This window comes from Cynocephalus volans, chromosome 5 (assembly GCF_027409185.1).
Source record: "Cynocephalus volans isolate mCynVol1 chromosome 5, mCynVol1.pri, whole genome shotgun sequence".
In the NCBI taxonomy this organism is placed as follows: Eukaryota; Metazoa; Chordata; class Mammalia; order Dermoptera; family Cynocephalidae; genus Cynocephalus; species Cynocephalus volans.
Window position 1 is genome coordinate 137,345,942 of NC_084464.1, and position 16,237 is coordinate 137,362,178.

General features: G+C 40.9%; 1 protein-coding gene across 1 annotated transcript in view; it reads right to left on the reverse strand.

Moving 5' to 3' along the window:
• Nucleotides 1–15,643, reverse strand: part of IL20RA (interleukin 20 receptor subunit alpha) — a 52,221-nt gene extending 36,578 nt beyond the window's left edge. The window contains exon 1 of the mRNA XM_063097962.1: nt 15,540–15,643. Within this exon, the coding sequence (XP_062954032.1) occupies nt 15,540–15,627 (88 nt within the window). The 5' untranslated portion in view covers nt 15,628–15,643. The remainder of the gene's footprint in view (nt 1–15,539) is intronic.
• Nucleotides 15,644–16,237: the final 594 nt, after the last annotated feature.

Consider the following 16,237-nt stretch of genomic DNA (forward strand, 5'->3'; position numbering starts at 1 on the left):
TGGGATTAGTGCCCTTGTAAAAGAGATGCCAGAGAGGTCCCTCACCCCTTCCACCCTGTCGGGACACAGTGAGAGGATTCCTGTTTATAAACAAGGAAGTGGGTCCTCACTAGGCAGAGTCTGCTGGTGCCTTGATCTTGAACTTCCCAGCCTCCAGAATGGTGACAAAGAAATTTCTGTTGTTTATAAGCTACCCAGTCTATAGTATCCTGTTGTAACAGAAGCATGGACAGTCTAAGATACTTGTCCTTTGGCAAAGCCTTCTAGTCCAGCTTAGTCTACGTGACAGCACCAAAAGTAGAAAGTCCTGTGTCTACTCCTGGGTTTGTTTTCAGTAGGAAGACAATAGATAAATGAAATTTAAAATAAGTAAATTTATGATAACTTCATAGTGGAGTTTTATAAAATGTGTCTGCTACATTGGTTCTAACAGTTGCCTTGAATACAGGTCTCTAGGTGTAGCAAAATGGTATGCAATGTTTTCCTAATGGCCTCAAAGCTAATGCTAAGGTCATTGTCTAAGTATGTGGCAGTTTTAATTGTATGCCTGACAGTAAAAGGTATTTTCATTTTGTTATACTGCAGGAAAAGCCTATGCCTAGATTAGTGCCTGATGAACACCAGTCAGATGTGGTGATGGTCTCAGGGTGAACTCCCAAAGAGCCAGGGTACTCAGCCTCTGTACCAACCAAAACATCTCTCTTTCATGGCTGAGGCATTCTGACTTTCCCATTAGGAACGGTATGTTCATCAGCCAGTGCAGAAAACAACCAGACTGCAAGACACTGAACAGCCAAATGTGTCAACTTCTGGGGACTTCCCCTTTGGGGCCATTCGAGTTTCTCAAACTTGTGACTATCTAGGGAAACCTTAGCATTTAGGAAGCCCTGTCCAACCTTGCCAAAGAAAGTCTCCAGAAGCCCTAGCCCACTTTATCCTTCTAAAGCTGAAGCAGTGAAGGATTCACGAGGCTCTGAGCTTTGCGACAATGGGTACCATGTTTTATAAGGTCTTTGTATCCCCAGTGGCTGGCAAATAAATACTTTTAAGGGGAACTGACCAGAGACCCATGGGGACAGGGCAGGATCCAGATTCCCATGAGCGCCTGATTTGGGATGGAACAGCTCGAACCACAAATCTTTATAGCTTGACATCACCTTGGTAAGATTATATTACACACAGGGGATCAGCACAATCAGAAGATACTCAACAGCTGGTTTTTTTTTTTTTTTTTTTTGTCTTTTTCGTGACCGGTACTCAGCCAGTGAGCACACCGGCCATTCCTATATAGGATCCGAACCTGCGGCGGGAGCGTCGCTGCGCTCCCAGCGCCGCACTCTCCCGAGTGCGCCACGGGCTTGGCCCAACAGCTGGTTTTTAATGAAGGAACAGCCACCCATGGCAAGTGGTTGCTACCTACTGCAAGTGTATTTTTAGACAGGAAAATTCCTTAATAGGCTTGTAAGAAAAAAACACAGCAACACAACAAACACCCACGCTGAGTGAATTTCTTACTGTGGGAATGAGATTAAAAAGAGTTGAAATACAAAAGCACCAGAGGGTGATTAATAAATTTCAGGAAGCAAAAGTCTTAAATAACTACATCCTAACCACTGTAGAAGAGCAAAACAGGTATGACTGCCTTCAAATAGATTGTCTTAGTACTGTTCTAATTGCATCAGATGGAAAGGAAAGAAATGCTTTCTTGTCTCAAGTTATAAACCATTTCTCTTGGAAAATATTAACTGCTCTCTCTTCCTCTCCCTCCTAATTATACAAGTGTCCTTAAAAAGTAAGTCTTTGAAACAGCACTTGAAATATTATTCAGTAATTAACCCGAGAAAAATGATACGCAACTGTCTCCTATGAAGGAGAAAGCATAGTTTGGTGCTAACATTAGGCCCTTTGAACTTGATTTTCTTTCTCTAACCACCATCCCACTATTATTTCTGGCTTCTCGTTGCTGCCTCAGTTTTCTCTGTAATAATATTGTCTATTTATACAAGGTACTGCCAACTGCCCTATCCCATTGGCTCTAATAATTGTTTATGTGAGCAGGTCAGGGAGAGGTTCCAGAACAAACATTCTAGAGTCACCCTGGGACCTACTCCCTGCTCTACCAATTACCAGCTGCGTATCCTTGAGTGAGTTACTTAACCTCTGTGCCTTGGTTTCCTCATTTGGAAAATGGAACAATACCATCTGCCTCAGGCTTGTTGGGATGATTAAGTAAGATTTTTTATGTAGCGCTCCTGGAACAATGCCTGGCACAAAGAAAGAGCTCTATAATTATTAGCTCAGTATTGTCCTCCATAGTTACCCTTCTCATTTCACAGCTGAATAGATGGAAACCTAGGGAGGTTGAATGACTTGCTCACAGTTATTCAGCCATTTGGCAGATGCTCAAGCCCAGGTGTTCTGACTACAGCAGGACTCTCTCTACTAGGATACTTACCTACTGCCTTTAGGAAATGCTTAACAGTATTGTAGGGAGAAAGGATTATATGATCAGTATAAATTTTGCATGCTACAGATGGTAGTTCCAAAGAAGAGATATAGAAAATTCAATGAGGTAAACTCAATTACTTCTTCTTTTGTGAAACTTTTCCTGGTGGAACTGTATGTAGTCATATCATTCAACAAATAGTTACTGGGCACCTACTATATAGGCTAGAAATAAAAACTATGAGAGTAACTGGGGTACAGTGGAGGACAGAAGCACACAGAAGTTCCTATTCTCATGGAGCAGATATTTTCTATATCTGGAACATGACCCTTCAGTATGTACTTTCTGTGCCGGATATGTGCACATTGATATGAATGGGCAATGTATACGTCATACAGAAAAATCAGTGTTACTTCTTTGTAGCCGCAGTTCAGTAAGTCAATCTATGTGCTTAAACATGTTTTTGAGTATGTTGCTGTTGGTGCTTGATAGAAAATAAGATTTTAAAATAGAGACTACTTTAAAAAATAAGTATATTGGAGTTTACTCATCAAAGAAAGAGAGTGTACATCTTCAAAGTAGTTTGTTCGGGATGGTTTATGAATATTCCTGTGGTACTGTTCAGCTTGTGGCATTTGGGGGATGCTTCCTTTCGGTGACAATTATCTTCAGAGTTAGCTTATAAACATGCAAAATACTCAATCTCATTTTTTTTGATAGTCATTTTGTTTTGCTCAACATAGCATTTCCCAGTTTGAATCCCCAACTTTGTTGAATGTGGCTTTAAATGCTTTTGAAAATGAAATTCATTCCCCAAAGATGAAAGTTTGCCATTTAATGTAATGTCCTGACCAGTGTGTGCCAGGCTTTACCTGGAACCCTGAAAAAAAGTAGTTTAAGAAATTCACTGTTGCGAGATTTTTGTGCATAGCCTTCCCAAATGCCTATTTTGAAAATGCCATTATTAATCTGTATATGTCAGCCTCATTTTTGTCAGAAAACCAGTCCCATTACCAGGTCATCTCTTGTATGAACGTCTTTTCTTCCCTCCCCTTTTAGTAAATAAGCTTTATGAAAGCAGGCATCTAATTTTCTCCACATTTTATGATTTCCAAATTGTCTTTAATTGGTAATAATGGTTATCATAGTAACTGTGGAGAAGTAGATTTCAATGTGTGTTGGAATCTCTACTACTTGATAATATATCTCAGAAAGCAAAATATAAAAGAAAGAATAGGGTCAAAGACAAACCATTCAGGATTGCTAAGGTATTGAAAAGGATACCTGTTGGAAATGCCAAGTTCAATCAGCAAGTATTTCTTATACATCGACATACATTTTCACTATATTTTTCAAATCATTTTCACAACTAGTACTTCTTTCTGAGGCAATGTAACTTTTCTGTTAATCTCAATCACTTGAAATTTTCAGAGAGAAAGTCAGCAAGATAAAAGTGTAAGAGAAAAAGAATGACTACACAAAGTTAAGGAGCCTTAAAAATAATTACATATTGGAGATTTGGAAGTAAAAAAATCAGGCAGAAATGACAAAATGGTAAATGATGAGCAAAAGGAAAGTAGAAGGGAGGAAAATGGAGATTTATTTTCATTTTCATCAAAGAATTGTAGTGAAGAATGTCAACTTTGCGAATTTTCAATGCATATATTACTAAGGGTTTCAGTAAGTTGAGAAGCCACAGCAAAGCTATTTAGCAGAGAATAAGTAAAACTGCTGAGATTAAAAGCATACCTCATTCACTCATATAGAGAACATGTTTTACAATCAACTTTCCTCAATTTTTATATTTACCTTTTTAATTTACTTTTTTTGCATGTGGCATTGTTTTCCTTATGAAGGACAGAAAGAAGCAAAGAAAAAGAAGCAGTGGGACAGGATTTAATCTTGATAAATCATTTGAGAAAGGCAGCAAAAATACTTGCTAGCTTATTGATTAACCCCAAGGAATGGTTATATTTCTTTTTGGAAGGGAAAAGTGAAGAAGAATAATTTTCCCCATTCTCACTAGTAATTTTCCAATTTGCTCGGTGGATCAGCAGAGGTATGAGTGTGCTTTCAGTATTATCTCCCCATCCATCCCCCAGCACTATCCCCACCTACCTATCTACCCATTCTCACCTTCTATACTTATTTCTTCCCAACCATCCATTTAATACTTACTATTCATTTAATTACCATTAGTAATAAATATTATTAGTAGTAAAAATAACTACCAGTATTACAGGTAATAAACATCGCTACAAATGGCTTATCTGTGGGAAGTGCACAGGCAAATGGAAGGCGGATGGTGGGGGATATAAAAAAGGCACAAAACACACTCCTCCATTTCCTCCCGACACGTCCTACTCACTTGCCTATGCTGGATAATCTTCCTGCATAAGTTACCTTTCAGCCCCTAACAGCCGAGTTAACAAATAGTGCTGTCACTGTGGCACTGGACCATACAATGTGTAGCTGGGTGATGGTGCACCACTGGCTAAACGATCGACCTCAACTACTGGAGCATACTTCAGAAGTATATAAGAAAAGCATGTCCTTAATATAATCCGGTACCAGGCTGTGATCAAGAAATCCAAAAAGAATGGTTTAAAATCCAGTGTAGCACTCACCCATTTGGTATGAGTTAGAATGAGCTGGGTGGAGAGAAAAAAGACTGTTGTGCTGTCTGTTGTTAGGTGGCACCGTGGGGACCTGCTGGAGGAGATGTAATGAAGCAAGTCTGTGGAGTGTTATGCAGGGGCTGGTCTAAGTGGCAGGAAGGAGCTCATGGGAACCCGGGTACAGAGGCAAACGTCCTGGGGCTGGCTAGCCTCAAGGGCAAGGAGTGACAGGGGAAGATTTCCTCAGACAGGTGGAGGGAGCAAGGCCAGGTGAAGGGATGACCAGGTACTACCCAGGCAGGGGTCAGCTGGGAGGGGGACAGGTGGGTCTAGGCACCTCAGAAATCACCGAGCCTTCCTCCTTCATGGTACTTTTCAAGAGGAAACTGAAGCCCATTCAAGGTAAGTGACGTGCCCACAGAGAGGCTGCAGAAGAGGAGGCACTGGAACGTCCACCTTCTGACTTCTGGCCACCATTCTTTCTCCTCTGCCCTGAGGTCCTGGCGGCAAGTACTTTCTGTTTCAGCAGAAGCATTACTGAGCAGCGATTTGATGTTGCATTTCCTCTTAACTCTCAAGAAAATAATCAGTAGTATCTACTTCTATTTATTGTTGGTTGGGATTTTGTGGCAAACGAGGTTGATAATGTGATCGCAGACTTTCCAAAGGAACACCATGAAGACGGAGTGTGCAGCAGCCATTGAAAACACTGTCAGAAAGGTGGACTAGTTTTCAATAGGCTGACTCTCCTCTACAGTGACAAGCAGATGCTTTAATGTTTTTGAGGGTGACCAGGATGGGGGTCAGACCTCTTTAGGGTTGATATGCCTTGATAAAGCTGTGTAACTAAATGCAATAAAATGAGCAGGCATTCCACACGCTGCATAGGCCTTGCAGATGGCTGGCTCTTTGAGGTACTTATATTATTTTGCCACAAGGTATAAAAATGTAGCGCTCGGGATAAAAGCTGAGCAATAGTGAAGAGACAGTCTGCAGAAAAGAGTCAAAGGCATTTGTATTAGTTCCCTAGGCTGCCATAATAAAGTACCACAAATTGGGTGGCAAAGAGCCACAGAAATTTATTTTCTCACAGTTCTGAAAACTACATGTCTGAAATCAAGGTGTCAGCAGGACCATGCTCCCTCAGAAGGTTCTAGAAAAGAATCCTTCCTTGCCTCTTCCAGCTTCTGATAGCCCCAGGTGTTCCATGGCTTGTGGTGGCATAACTCAATGTGTGCTTACCTCTCCTTTGCATGGCCTGAGTCCTCTCCTCTTCTTATGAGGTCACCAGTCTACCCTAATTTTAGAATGATTTCATCATGAGATCCTTAACTGATGACATCTAAAGACCTTATTTCTGGATAAGGCCACATTCTGAGGTTGTGAGTGACATGACTTTTGAGGGGGACAACTATTCAATCCATTGCTACATTGACAGCACTGGGACATCTCTAGGAACAACACAGAGACTGGATTAATCAAGACAGTCCCTTTGCTTTTGTTTACTAAAGTTAACAGAGCCTTAAAAGGACTGCATTGACTCCAGAAGTGGGAAAAAGCCCCTATATTATAAACTAGAGCTGTCACATGTGTGCCTTTTGATAACTTTTGTGGTTTTATTCAGTATTGCAGAGACGCAAAACACAGTGACTTGTTGATGCTGCCAGTGACCTTGAGGCCAGTGTCCTATAGCCACAGAGCTCCTGACTCCTACCCACTTGGTAACTACCACGCTCAGAAAAATGATCTTTTTCATGGGGTTTTGCTGTTGGTTTTTTGGTTGCTCCTTTTTAGTTTTATAAAGAAAAATTTTGTGAAAAGGAATATTAGGACCTGCTAATTTATAGATAGAATATACTTAGAGCAGGATTTACCTTTGTTTTCTTGCTAATATTTAAATTTAAAAGGCCTGAGTTTATATTGGATTATAAATATTTTACATAATATAGACGGAAACCTACCTATGACTATTTATTGGATTTACATGGTTTTTCCTCAAAGTATTCGAAATATTGATCCATAGTGAGACATTTACTTGTACATCAGATTTCTTTTCTGATTTATGTTTTCTCCTCAAGGAGGGAGAATATGATATAATATATACATCTACATACATACATTAACTTAAAACTCTTATAAGTCTCAGTTTAAAGGACCTTCCTATAGGAAGCTCTGCATGATCCCCTGATTAGATCAGTTAGTTACCTCTTTCCGTGCTGCTAAAGATACTTGTTTTCCTTAATTCTGGTATTTATACTTTAATATTATCACTTAATTGTCTCTCTCTGGAGACTAAAAGAAGAAAGTGACCTTTTTTTTGTTCACCTTGAAGCGTAGAATAGGTCATAATATATATAAATAAATGACTTTAAATGAATCAGTGAATGAAAAGCACTCAGGGAAAGATTATTTAAAAATCACATTGAGTCAGGTTATAGTTTTTTTTGAAACTCAAAACAGAGGCATTGGTAATAAGGTAATCCTTTTTCGTTAAATCTGATCACTTCAAATACCTCATCCCTCTATGCTATGGGCTGCACGTGATATTCTGAAATCCATGAGCTAATTTTTAAAATAACAAGTTGAACATTTAGTATATAGTTTATTATACAATTTGCAACATATATATTTTAATCTGAAATGGAGAGGGGCTGGGTTGGAATAATATGGACAGTTATGCTTTAAGTATGAAAATGGCACTTATGGGAGCAAGGGAGAGGATTTTGCAGTGAAAATACTCCCTAGAACAGCAGAGATGGGAGGCAGAGGTGTAAGAAGACAGAGCCCCTCTGCTGAAGAAATTTGAACATCATTAGTCTTTATTAAGCACCGATTGACAGTGCTCTCTTACATTTATGCTGTGGAAAGCACAAGAGAAGACCTTATCTCTGCCGTCAACATTCTTAGAAGAGCCTTTCAGGTCAGACACTTCTGCAAAAGTTTCCCTCCAGCAGTGGACTCAGACTACTAAACATGTTGAAGAGGAGGAACTACTGCGTGCAGCTGAAGACAGATTTTCCCACTTTGCAAGCCATGGATTCTGCTCACTACCCTACAAGTCTTTGAGGGTATGTGAGGCAGGTGTTGTGAGTTGAATTGCACTGCCCAAAAGAACTATGTTGAAGTCCTAACCCCTAGTACCCCCAGAATGTGACCTTAATTGGAAATAGGGTCTTTAGAGAGGTAAGCAAGTTGAAATGAGGTCATTAGGGTGGGCTCCAATCCAATAAGACTGGTGTCCTTACAAAAGGGGCAAATTTGGACAGAGTAAGACAGGTGCAGAAGGAAGACGAGGTGAAGAGTCACAGGGAGAATGCCATGTGAAGAGAAAGGCAGAGATTTGGGTGATGCATCTATTAGCCAAGGAATGCCAGAGCTTGTCAGCAACCACCAGAAGATAGGAGAGAGGCCTGGAACAGATTCTCCCGCACAGCCCTCAGAAGGAATCAACCTTGCCAGCACCTTGATTTCAGACACCCAGCCTCCAGAAATGTGAGACTATAAAGTTATGTTGTTTTAAGCCACCCAGTTTGGGGCACTTTGTTATGGCACCTGTAAGAAATTAATACAGTAGGTGTCTGTTGCTTGCTTTGTCTTTCCTTAAAAATGAACACGATGTTTATTGAAGAGAAAAAAGGAATGCTCTAAGGGCTGCCAAGTCACTCTGAAAGTGAAGACAAGGGGATCGATGTAGGGAGAAATAATACCTACAAAGATGGAAAAGAGGACATTTAAATGGAGGAAATAATGTAAACAAATGCTTTAACTAGGAGGATGCAGCTGTCAAAACATTCCATGTCATCAAAAGGCAGATGTAGTTATAAGGAATGGACGTTTGGATTATTCAGCCTAAAGGAAGCTGGATGAAAAGTATACATGATGAAATCAAAAAGTAAAAAGAGAAGTTATCGACAAGTCTACACAGGACAAAGTATGCCCATTCTCTGTGCTCCAGGTGGAGTTGGCGTTTGATTTGGCAGTGGGTAAAGTGATTGAAGTAGCCATTTTTATTGGTGCATTGCAGTGATTATCATACTCAAAAACAGAATTAATTTTGTGTAAATAATATTTATAATCAGTAAAATTTTTTTTCTCAGAAAAAATAGCCTTAAAGACTACCATCACAGACATTACAAATTCTAGATAAAACATTATGCCATACTTGCATTCTCTGTACTCTGATTAACAAGCAGAAGGAAGATCGCCTCGACTAAATGAAATTGTATTAATGTGAAATTCTGAGTTTGAATGAGCGGTTAGGATCTGTGTTTCAGAGAAGACAACAAAGATGAGAAAGGAGGTCACCATTTAGGCATTAGGAACCCATGTTCACCCAGAACCTGATGCTGAATCATTTAAGGACAAGCCTTCCTGGTCCTGTGTTTAGAACGTAGTAGACCTCATCATAATCTATAGGGAGTCAGCCTGACAGGTTACAGATAAACTGGAACATACACCAGGAGAGAGGCAGAACCTAGCAGGACATCACGAGGGAGGCAGTTAGCAGAGAGGAAAGAAGACACAGAGGAAATGTGTTGCATTCAGTGATCTGAACATTCTGTATGGCTTCATCAGCTTAGAATGAGGACTAACAATGGGAAAAAATTAAATGGATCAAGTCTTAGCTCATTTTATGGAAGAACTTTTTAATAGCTGGAAGTCTGCAGTGACAGGACATCCTGCCTGCCTGGGTGCTGGGTAGTGAGTTTCTTGTGATGACAGGTGCTCAAACAGCAGACAAGTGATTACTTGGCAGTGATGCTGCAGAGGAGATTTAAGAGAGATTCAAGCAGTGAATGGGATGACCTTGAAGGTCCTGTCAACTCTGGGTTTCTATGTCAAAAGGAATTCTGAACGATAAAGCAGAGGAAGTATTTGATTTTAATGTCTACAACCAGCATTCTTATTTTCTAAGGTTCTCCTGTTCTCCACTTTATGTGTAGATACATCTTGGAACTAATTATAGTGACAATTCATTTTTGTGGTATCAGCTTTTGTGTTATTTTATCATAAGTGTGGCCCAAGAAAAGAGTAAAAATGCTGTCAGAACATCACAATGATAGCAAAAGTATAATGTTATGATTAAGATTCATAAAATGATTTTACTTTAAAAAAATGCTATCTTAAGCCTCAGATAATCTTTTTTTAAAATATCAGTATGGAAGTAAATGTGTCAATAATATCTGGTAAAATTGTACTTTAAAGAAAAAGATGCAAATAGAAAGTCATTTTAAAAGTATCATACATATAACACAAGTTGCTTTTAACCCAAGAATACAAATTTACCAAGTAACTATTTGTGAAAAGTACTCTGCCAAGTACTAAAAAAGGCAACACAGAGATATGCAGTTTTATTAAAAATATCATTACAACAATAAATGTTTCACATTGAAATGTTTATACTAAAATATTAATTTTATGGCATTCATCATTCCATTTGCTTACTGTGTCTGTCCAAAGTTTATAAGTGGAAAACACACGTCCTACCTACACTTCTAAGAGTCAGAGCTACACAAAAGTGTATATTCAGAGAAGTGTTGCTCACTCCTCATCCCTACTACCTTGTTCCTGTTCCATACCACCTCCATGGCTAACCAGTCCCTTTAGTTGTTCTCCAGGCACTGAACACTGCCTTTCCTGAATTTAGTCTATAGGTAACTCAATAAATAGTTACAGACCTCAGGAATGCACATTCTGAAGAGTGGGGCTGCTGATACCTGCAGCTGCATACTTGGATCTACTTTCATGACATTCTCCAGTCATGCTGGGGATAGGCCTCCAGCTGAGAAATGGGGATGCCATGAAAATATACACTTCCAAGAACTCATCCCATGTCTGATGGAGAGACAACGGGAGAGGGGTTAGAAAAGAAGACAAGCTCGTTTGATGAAAAGAACAGTTGAGTGAGCAAATCCTACATTAGCTGTAGTAGAGAACCCACATTTAGACCCGGTTTTTGTCTACCAGCCTATAATATACTTAAAATGAGGTGTTTTCATGCTATGTTGAAGGAAAATTTGGAAATAATTTAGCTTTGAAGTCAACTTGCCTGGAACGTTCATTGCCTACCCTTCAGGAATATTGATGAATAAAGAAATATTGATGAATAAAAAAGAATACTTTGAAAGGGATTAAGATACTGTTGAGGGGGAAAAAAGTAAAGTGCAAAAGAGTATCTCTAGTATGCTATGCTTCTTGTAGGAAAGAAGGGGGATATTAGAAAATACATACATATCTGCTCACTGGTGCAAACAAAAGACAGGAAGGATAAACCAGAAAATAAGGAGATTGTTTATCTACGAGAGGCAGGATGAAGTAGGCACGAGGTGGTGGGGATGAGGAGGGAGAAACACTTTTCTGAGTACACACCGTCTATCAGCTTTAACTCTATAGCCACAGGCATGTTTCACATACCCTTTACCCCAAACTCCGCAAACAATTAAAACCACCTTGCATGTAGGGGAACCCAATTGAAACACAAACAGTAACAAATTAATCTAACTTGTTACAAATGGATAATATAACCACATAAAAAGAGGTGAAGAAAAAGAGGAGTTATCTAGATAATTTTGGTCAACAGCATCTTGACTGGATACCATAAAGCTAAAGACCAAAGAACCATATATAAATGCTATAATGTAGTTAGTAAACGTGTTTCTCACAAGAGCATGGGTTAGCAATTCTGAAACTAACTTATATTAGAATTGAACAAATAAGCAAATCTATTGTAGATACAGATATCTGGGTTTCTCACTGTTGTAGAAAGAATCTACAAATAAAGAGGAAGGCTAGACTAAACCCTGTGCTGTTAGATTGAAATCAGAGGTATCAGTATAAAGTCATGGTCTTTCATATATATATTCACACACATATATACATATACACACACATAGAGATAGATACAGAAATACAAATGTTTGTATACCTGGGTTGTAAACATTTAAATTTCTCAATTCTGTCTGCTGAGAGAGTCTAGAAATGACATTCCGGCAGCAATGAGCATGCCTAGTAACCAGGTCTTGGTTTTGAAACATTATTCTCCAATGGAAGAATTCTTCCTTGGGAGGAGTGGTTAATTCCAGGCCTGGGTCAGAGAAAATTCACAATGAGTGTGGAACATTCTGCAGTGTTAGAAAATAATGAAGTGCTCAAAAGGGATGAGGCTTCTTAAAACAACGGAAAAGCCAAACTGAAGAGGCTCTTAATGGTCAAAGCTAGAACAACTGGAGCAGCAAAACTAACAATGATAGTATTGGATTATAACTCAAAGAATAAAATAAATATTTATAAGTCCGTATTGATGTATTTAAACAATTGAATAAATAAATAAATGAGGGAAAAGGTACAGCTCTTCTTTGCAATAGAATTCTAATTAATAAATGTGGAAGGAAAGAGTGAAATAAAAAAAAATCATTACTAGGAATAATAGTTGTTGCAGTCAAAAGCCACAGGTGGATACTAAAATTAGTGGGTGTAAGTTTGAGGAGAAACAGGATATTTGCATCTCAAAGTAATTCTTCATAAGCTCTTTATTAATGACAAAGTGAAAAATAGTAACTTTATACTCAGAAACCCTGAAGATACTACCTTAACCAAGTAATCAAGGTTAACATCACCAGGAAGAAGACATTGATATAACAAATTCTTTGAAATGATGCACTGAGAAAGACAATGTAATTCATATGGTATTCTTGCCAAAAATGGATAACTTCATTCTAGTCATGAGGATACATCAAATGAACCCAAATTGAGAAACATTCTAAGAATGAGGTGACCAGAATTCTTAAAAGTGTCAAGGTCATGAAAGCAAAGAAAGACTGATGTACTGTGACCCATTGGAGGAGACTAAGAGGACATGACATCTAGATATAATGTGAGATCAAGGATTGAATTCTGAAACAGAAAAAGGGCATTAGTGGAAAAATGGGTGAAATTCGAGCAAGGTCTATAGTTTAGTGAATAGTATTACACCAATGCCAACTTCCTGATTCTGAACAATGCACAATGGTTAGGTAAGATGCTGAAACTGGGGAGAAACTAGGTGAGGGGTATATGGGAACTCTCTGTGCTTTTTCTGCAACTTTTCTTCGTCTCAAATTAGTTCAAAATAAGAAGTTTTAAAAAAATTATAAAAATCTAATTAGCTCACTGGAATCATTAGTGTGTGTGTGTCTTAGTGAAATAAAACATCCAATGCTGCTGTGCCTATATCAAAGAAGAGACAGTTCAATAAATACCCTCACTGTATTACTTATAGTATATTAGTTCTAATAAGCGTAGTCGTTGTAATATTTAGACTGCATTCTAAACCTCCGAAACTAAAGTTAGGTTCATTAGTTCACAGACATAATAAACCCTTTATTTTTTCCCTCTCTGGGATTTAGGGATGACTTCCTTGAGGGAGGCACATTGGAGGTGAGATGCCAAGTGTGAGCAGGAGTCAGCTGGGGATGGAGTTGGGGAGGAGCATTCTAGCAGAGGGAACTGAGAGAATGAATCCCTGAGATGGAAACAGTTTGGCTTGTTCTAGAAACTGGAAACGTGACAGGACAGCAGGAATTAAGTGGTGTGAGGTAAGGCTGGAGAGACAGGCAGGAGTGGGCCACATGGGACCTTGTAGGAGAATTTAGAATGACTCCAAGAGCCCTGGAAGCTTCCAAAGGGCTTTGAGTAGAGGAGACACACGATCTGGGAAGTCCTCAACTCCCACTCTCTCTTAGTGATTTTGAATGCCTGTTCTTTATTGTCACTGAGGACTAAGATATGGAACTGGACAACAGGACAGAGTTTGATAAGCCACAGGGACAAAATTCCTAGTGAAATTTTGCCCCTGGAGAGTTTAGAGAGTGACTGACAGAATGTGTGTTACACCTGCCTTGAGGGAGCAGCAGGGACATTCTGAATTCCTTTAAAAGTTCACCTGAAATGAAATATTAAGATTTTCTTAAAATGTTGAGGCCACACCGAGTTTTTTTTTTTTTTTTTCTTTCTCTTTGGATATTTTGGTATTGTACAGCCTGAACCAACACTAACTGTGAGACACTGAATTTTTAAGAAGTTCAAAAAATTAAGGCATTCATCTATCAGAGAGTGGCAGAGTCATATAACTTTTAGAAAGCCCATGTTCAGCAGACATTGCAGGTGATCCATCAGTTAACAGCAGGTATGGTATTTGGTAACTTCTAGAAGGTATGTATGCATACACCTTTTAACCTGGCTTTCCCAGCAGTCCTTAGAGTGCCTGGAGAGGACAGGAAGGCCCTAAGAAGAGCTAAGTCTCATGGGTCAGAAAAGAGTTTCTTTTGCTTATTTTTTTGCAAATTTGGCTTTGAAGTTAAGAATGTTACTACCTTCTAATGTCACTCCCCCAACCCAATTAAGAAGCAAGTTTTATTTTTGTCTTTGATTGAAAAGAAAAACAAGCATATTCATATCTGTTAGTCAAAGGCTCAGTATCTGCATAAGTTAGGAGGAGTCTCAACATTCAGCTTACCGGGCGATATTAAAAGAAAAAATAACTATAATTTGTGATAAATTTATGATTTAGAAGAGACACTTTTTTTGTGCCTAATATCTATTTTTCAAAATCTCTCCAAGATCTGTACTCACACTTTTCTTACTTTTGTGACTATTTGGAACTTAAATAACTTTTTCTTTGACTCCTAAGGACCCTGCAGTTGCACAGACCACTCCTGAACCAACTCTCCACATCTGTACAAAATACAGTATTCCGGGAAACCTTGTTGTTGTTTCTCACTTAAAAAAAAAAAAAAAAAAAGGATCCCGGACAGATATCTTGCTTTAAAAAAGAAACCCGGTTATTGAATCATTCTGGTTTACTGGATTCCAACTGGTAGAGTTCAAACTTAAAACAACACCCTTCAGTTATGTCACAAATCTGTTAAAAGTTTTGTTACCTCTGAAAAATCAAAGAGCACATACCTGTACGTGCTCCTACTACAAAGAAAAAAAGTGACGTGCCCAGGACAGGGGGATCTTAGAAGCTCTACCTCTTTCTAGACCCCGTTCCTTCGGAGCAGACTCCCTGAGGGAGTTTGGTTTTGCAAAGTGCGGCCCCTACCTCGCGCCTGTGGTGGCGGCAGCCTGCGACGCGCCGGCGAGAGCGCTCCGCACGGTCACTGTCACCGACCGCAAGTCACAAGCCGGGGGTACCATTCAGAGCGACCACCTCCAAACCTCCTCCACCCCACTGCGATCCTCGCCACGGAACGGGTGAAACGCGGAGTCACGCAAACTTGAACCCTCACCAGGGCGCGCTCGGCTGCGGCGAGCGTCTCCCCGGGGCTCCCCGCGCAGACCCCGGGCCTGGCACGCCGGACCCGCGCCTCGCCCTCCGCCCGCCCGAAAGCGAAACCCGGCAGGAGGGCAGGAGACAGCTCAGCCGCGGGCGCCTCCCAGCGGGGCCCGGGCTCGGGGACGTCCGCGACCCGCACCGGGCGGCGCGACCCACCTACCTGCCCATCCCGACGGTGCCGCCACGAGCAGCAGGAGCAGCGGCGGCAGGACCGGGCGGCCGGGCGCCGGCGTCCCGGGAGCCCGCATGGGCGGCGGGACTGGGTCACATCTCGGGAGGCAGGCGGCTCCGTCCCGCGCGAACTCCCCTCGGCGCCCGGGGCTCTGCGCGCGGCGCTCGGGCAACCCGGAGCCCAGGGAGGCGGTGCCGCGGTCGCGCCCCACCCGCGCCCCGCCGGGCTCCCCAATGAGCCGACGGCGAGCAACCCGCGGAGCCCGACGCGCGTCCCGGCTTCCCGAGCCGATGCCAGCGCCAGGGCAGGCTCTGGCCGGCCTGTGGTGCCCAACCTCTGGGGGTTCGGTTCTGAGAGTGTCTCCACCTCCTGGAGCGCACGGCCCCAGCCAACGAGGTCGGGACGCACGTAAAACTCCAGGAAAATGACAGCGTGACGGTAGCCAGCACAGGGCACAGCGATTCTGGACTTCAGCCTATCTAATGGTCACTTAACATGTCAGACCTCAGTACTGGAAGAATGTAATGGGTGGTTATTTCTCAACATACTGTCAGGCACTCTGCCATACCCTGAACTGGATTTCATTCGACCCTCACAACCTGCAACTAGGTACTGTCCCATTTTACAGAAGAGGACAACTGAGAAAGTCGAGGAATCAGCCTGAGGTCCCCAAGCCTGTGAGCGGC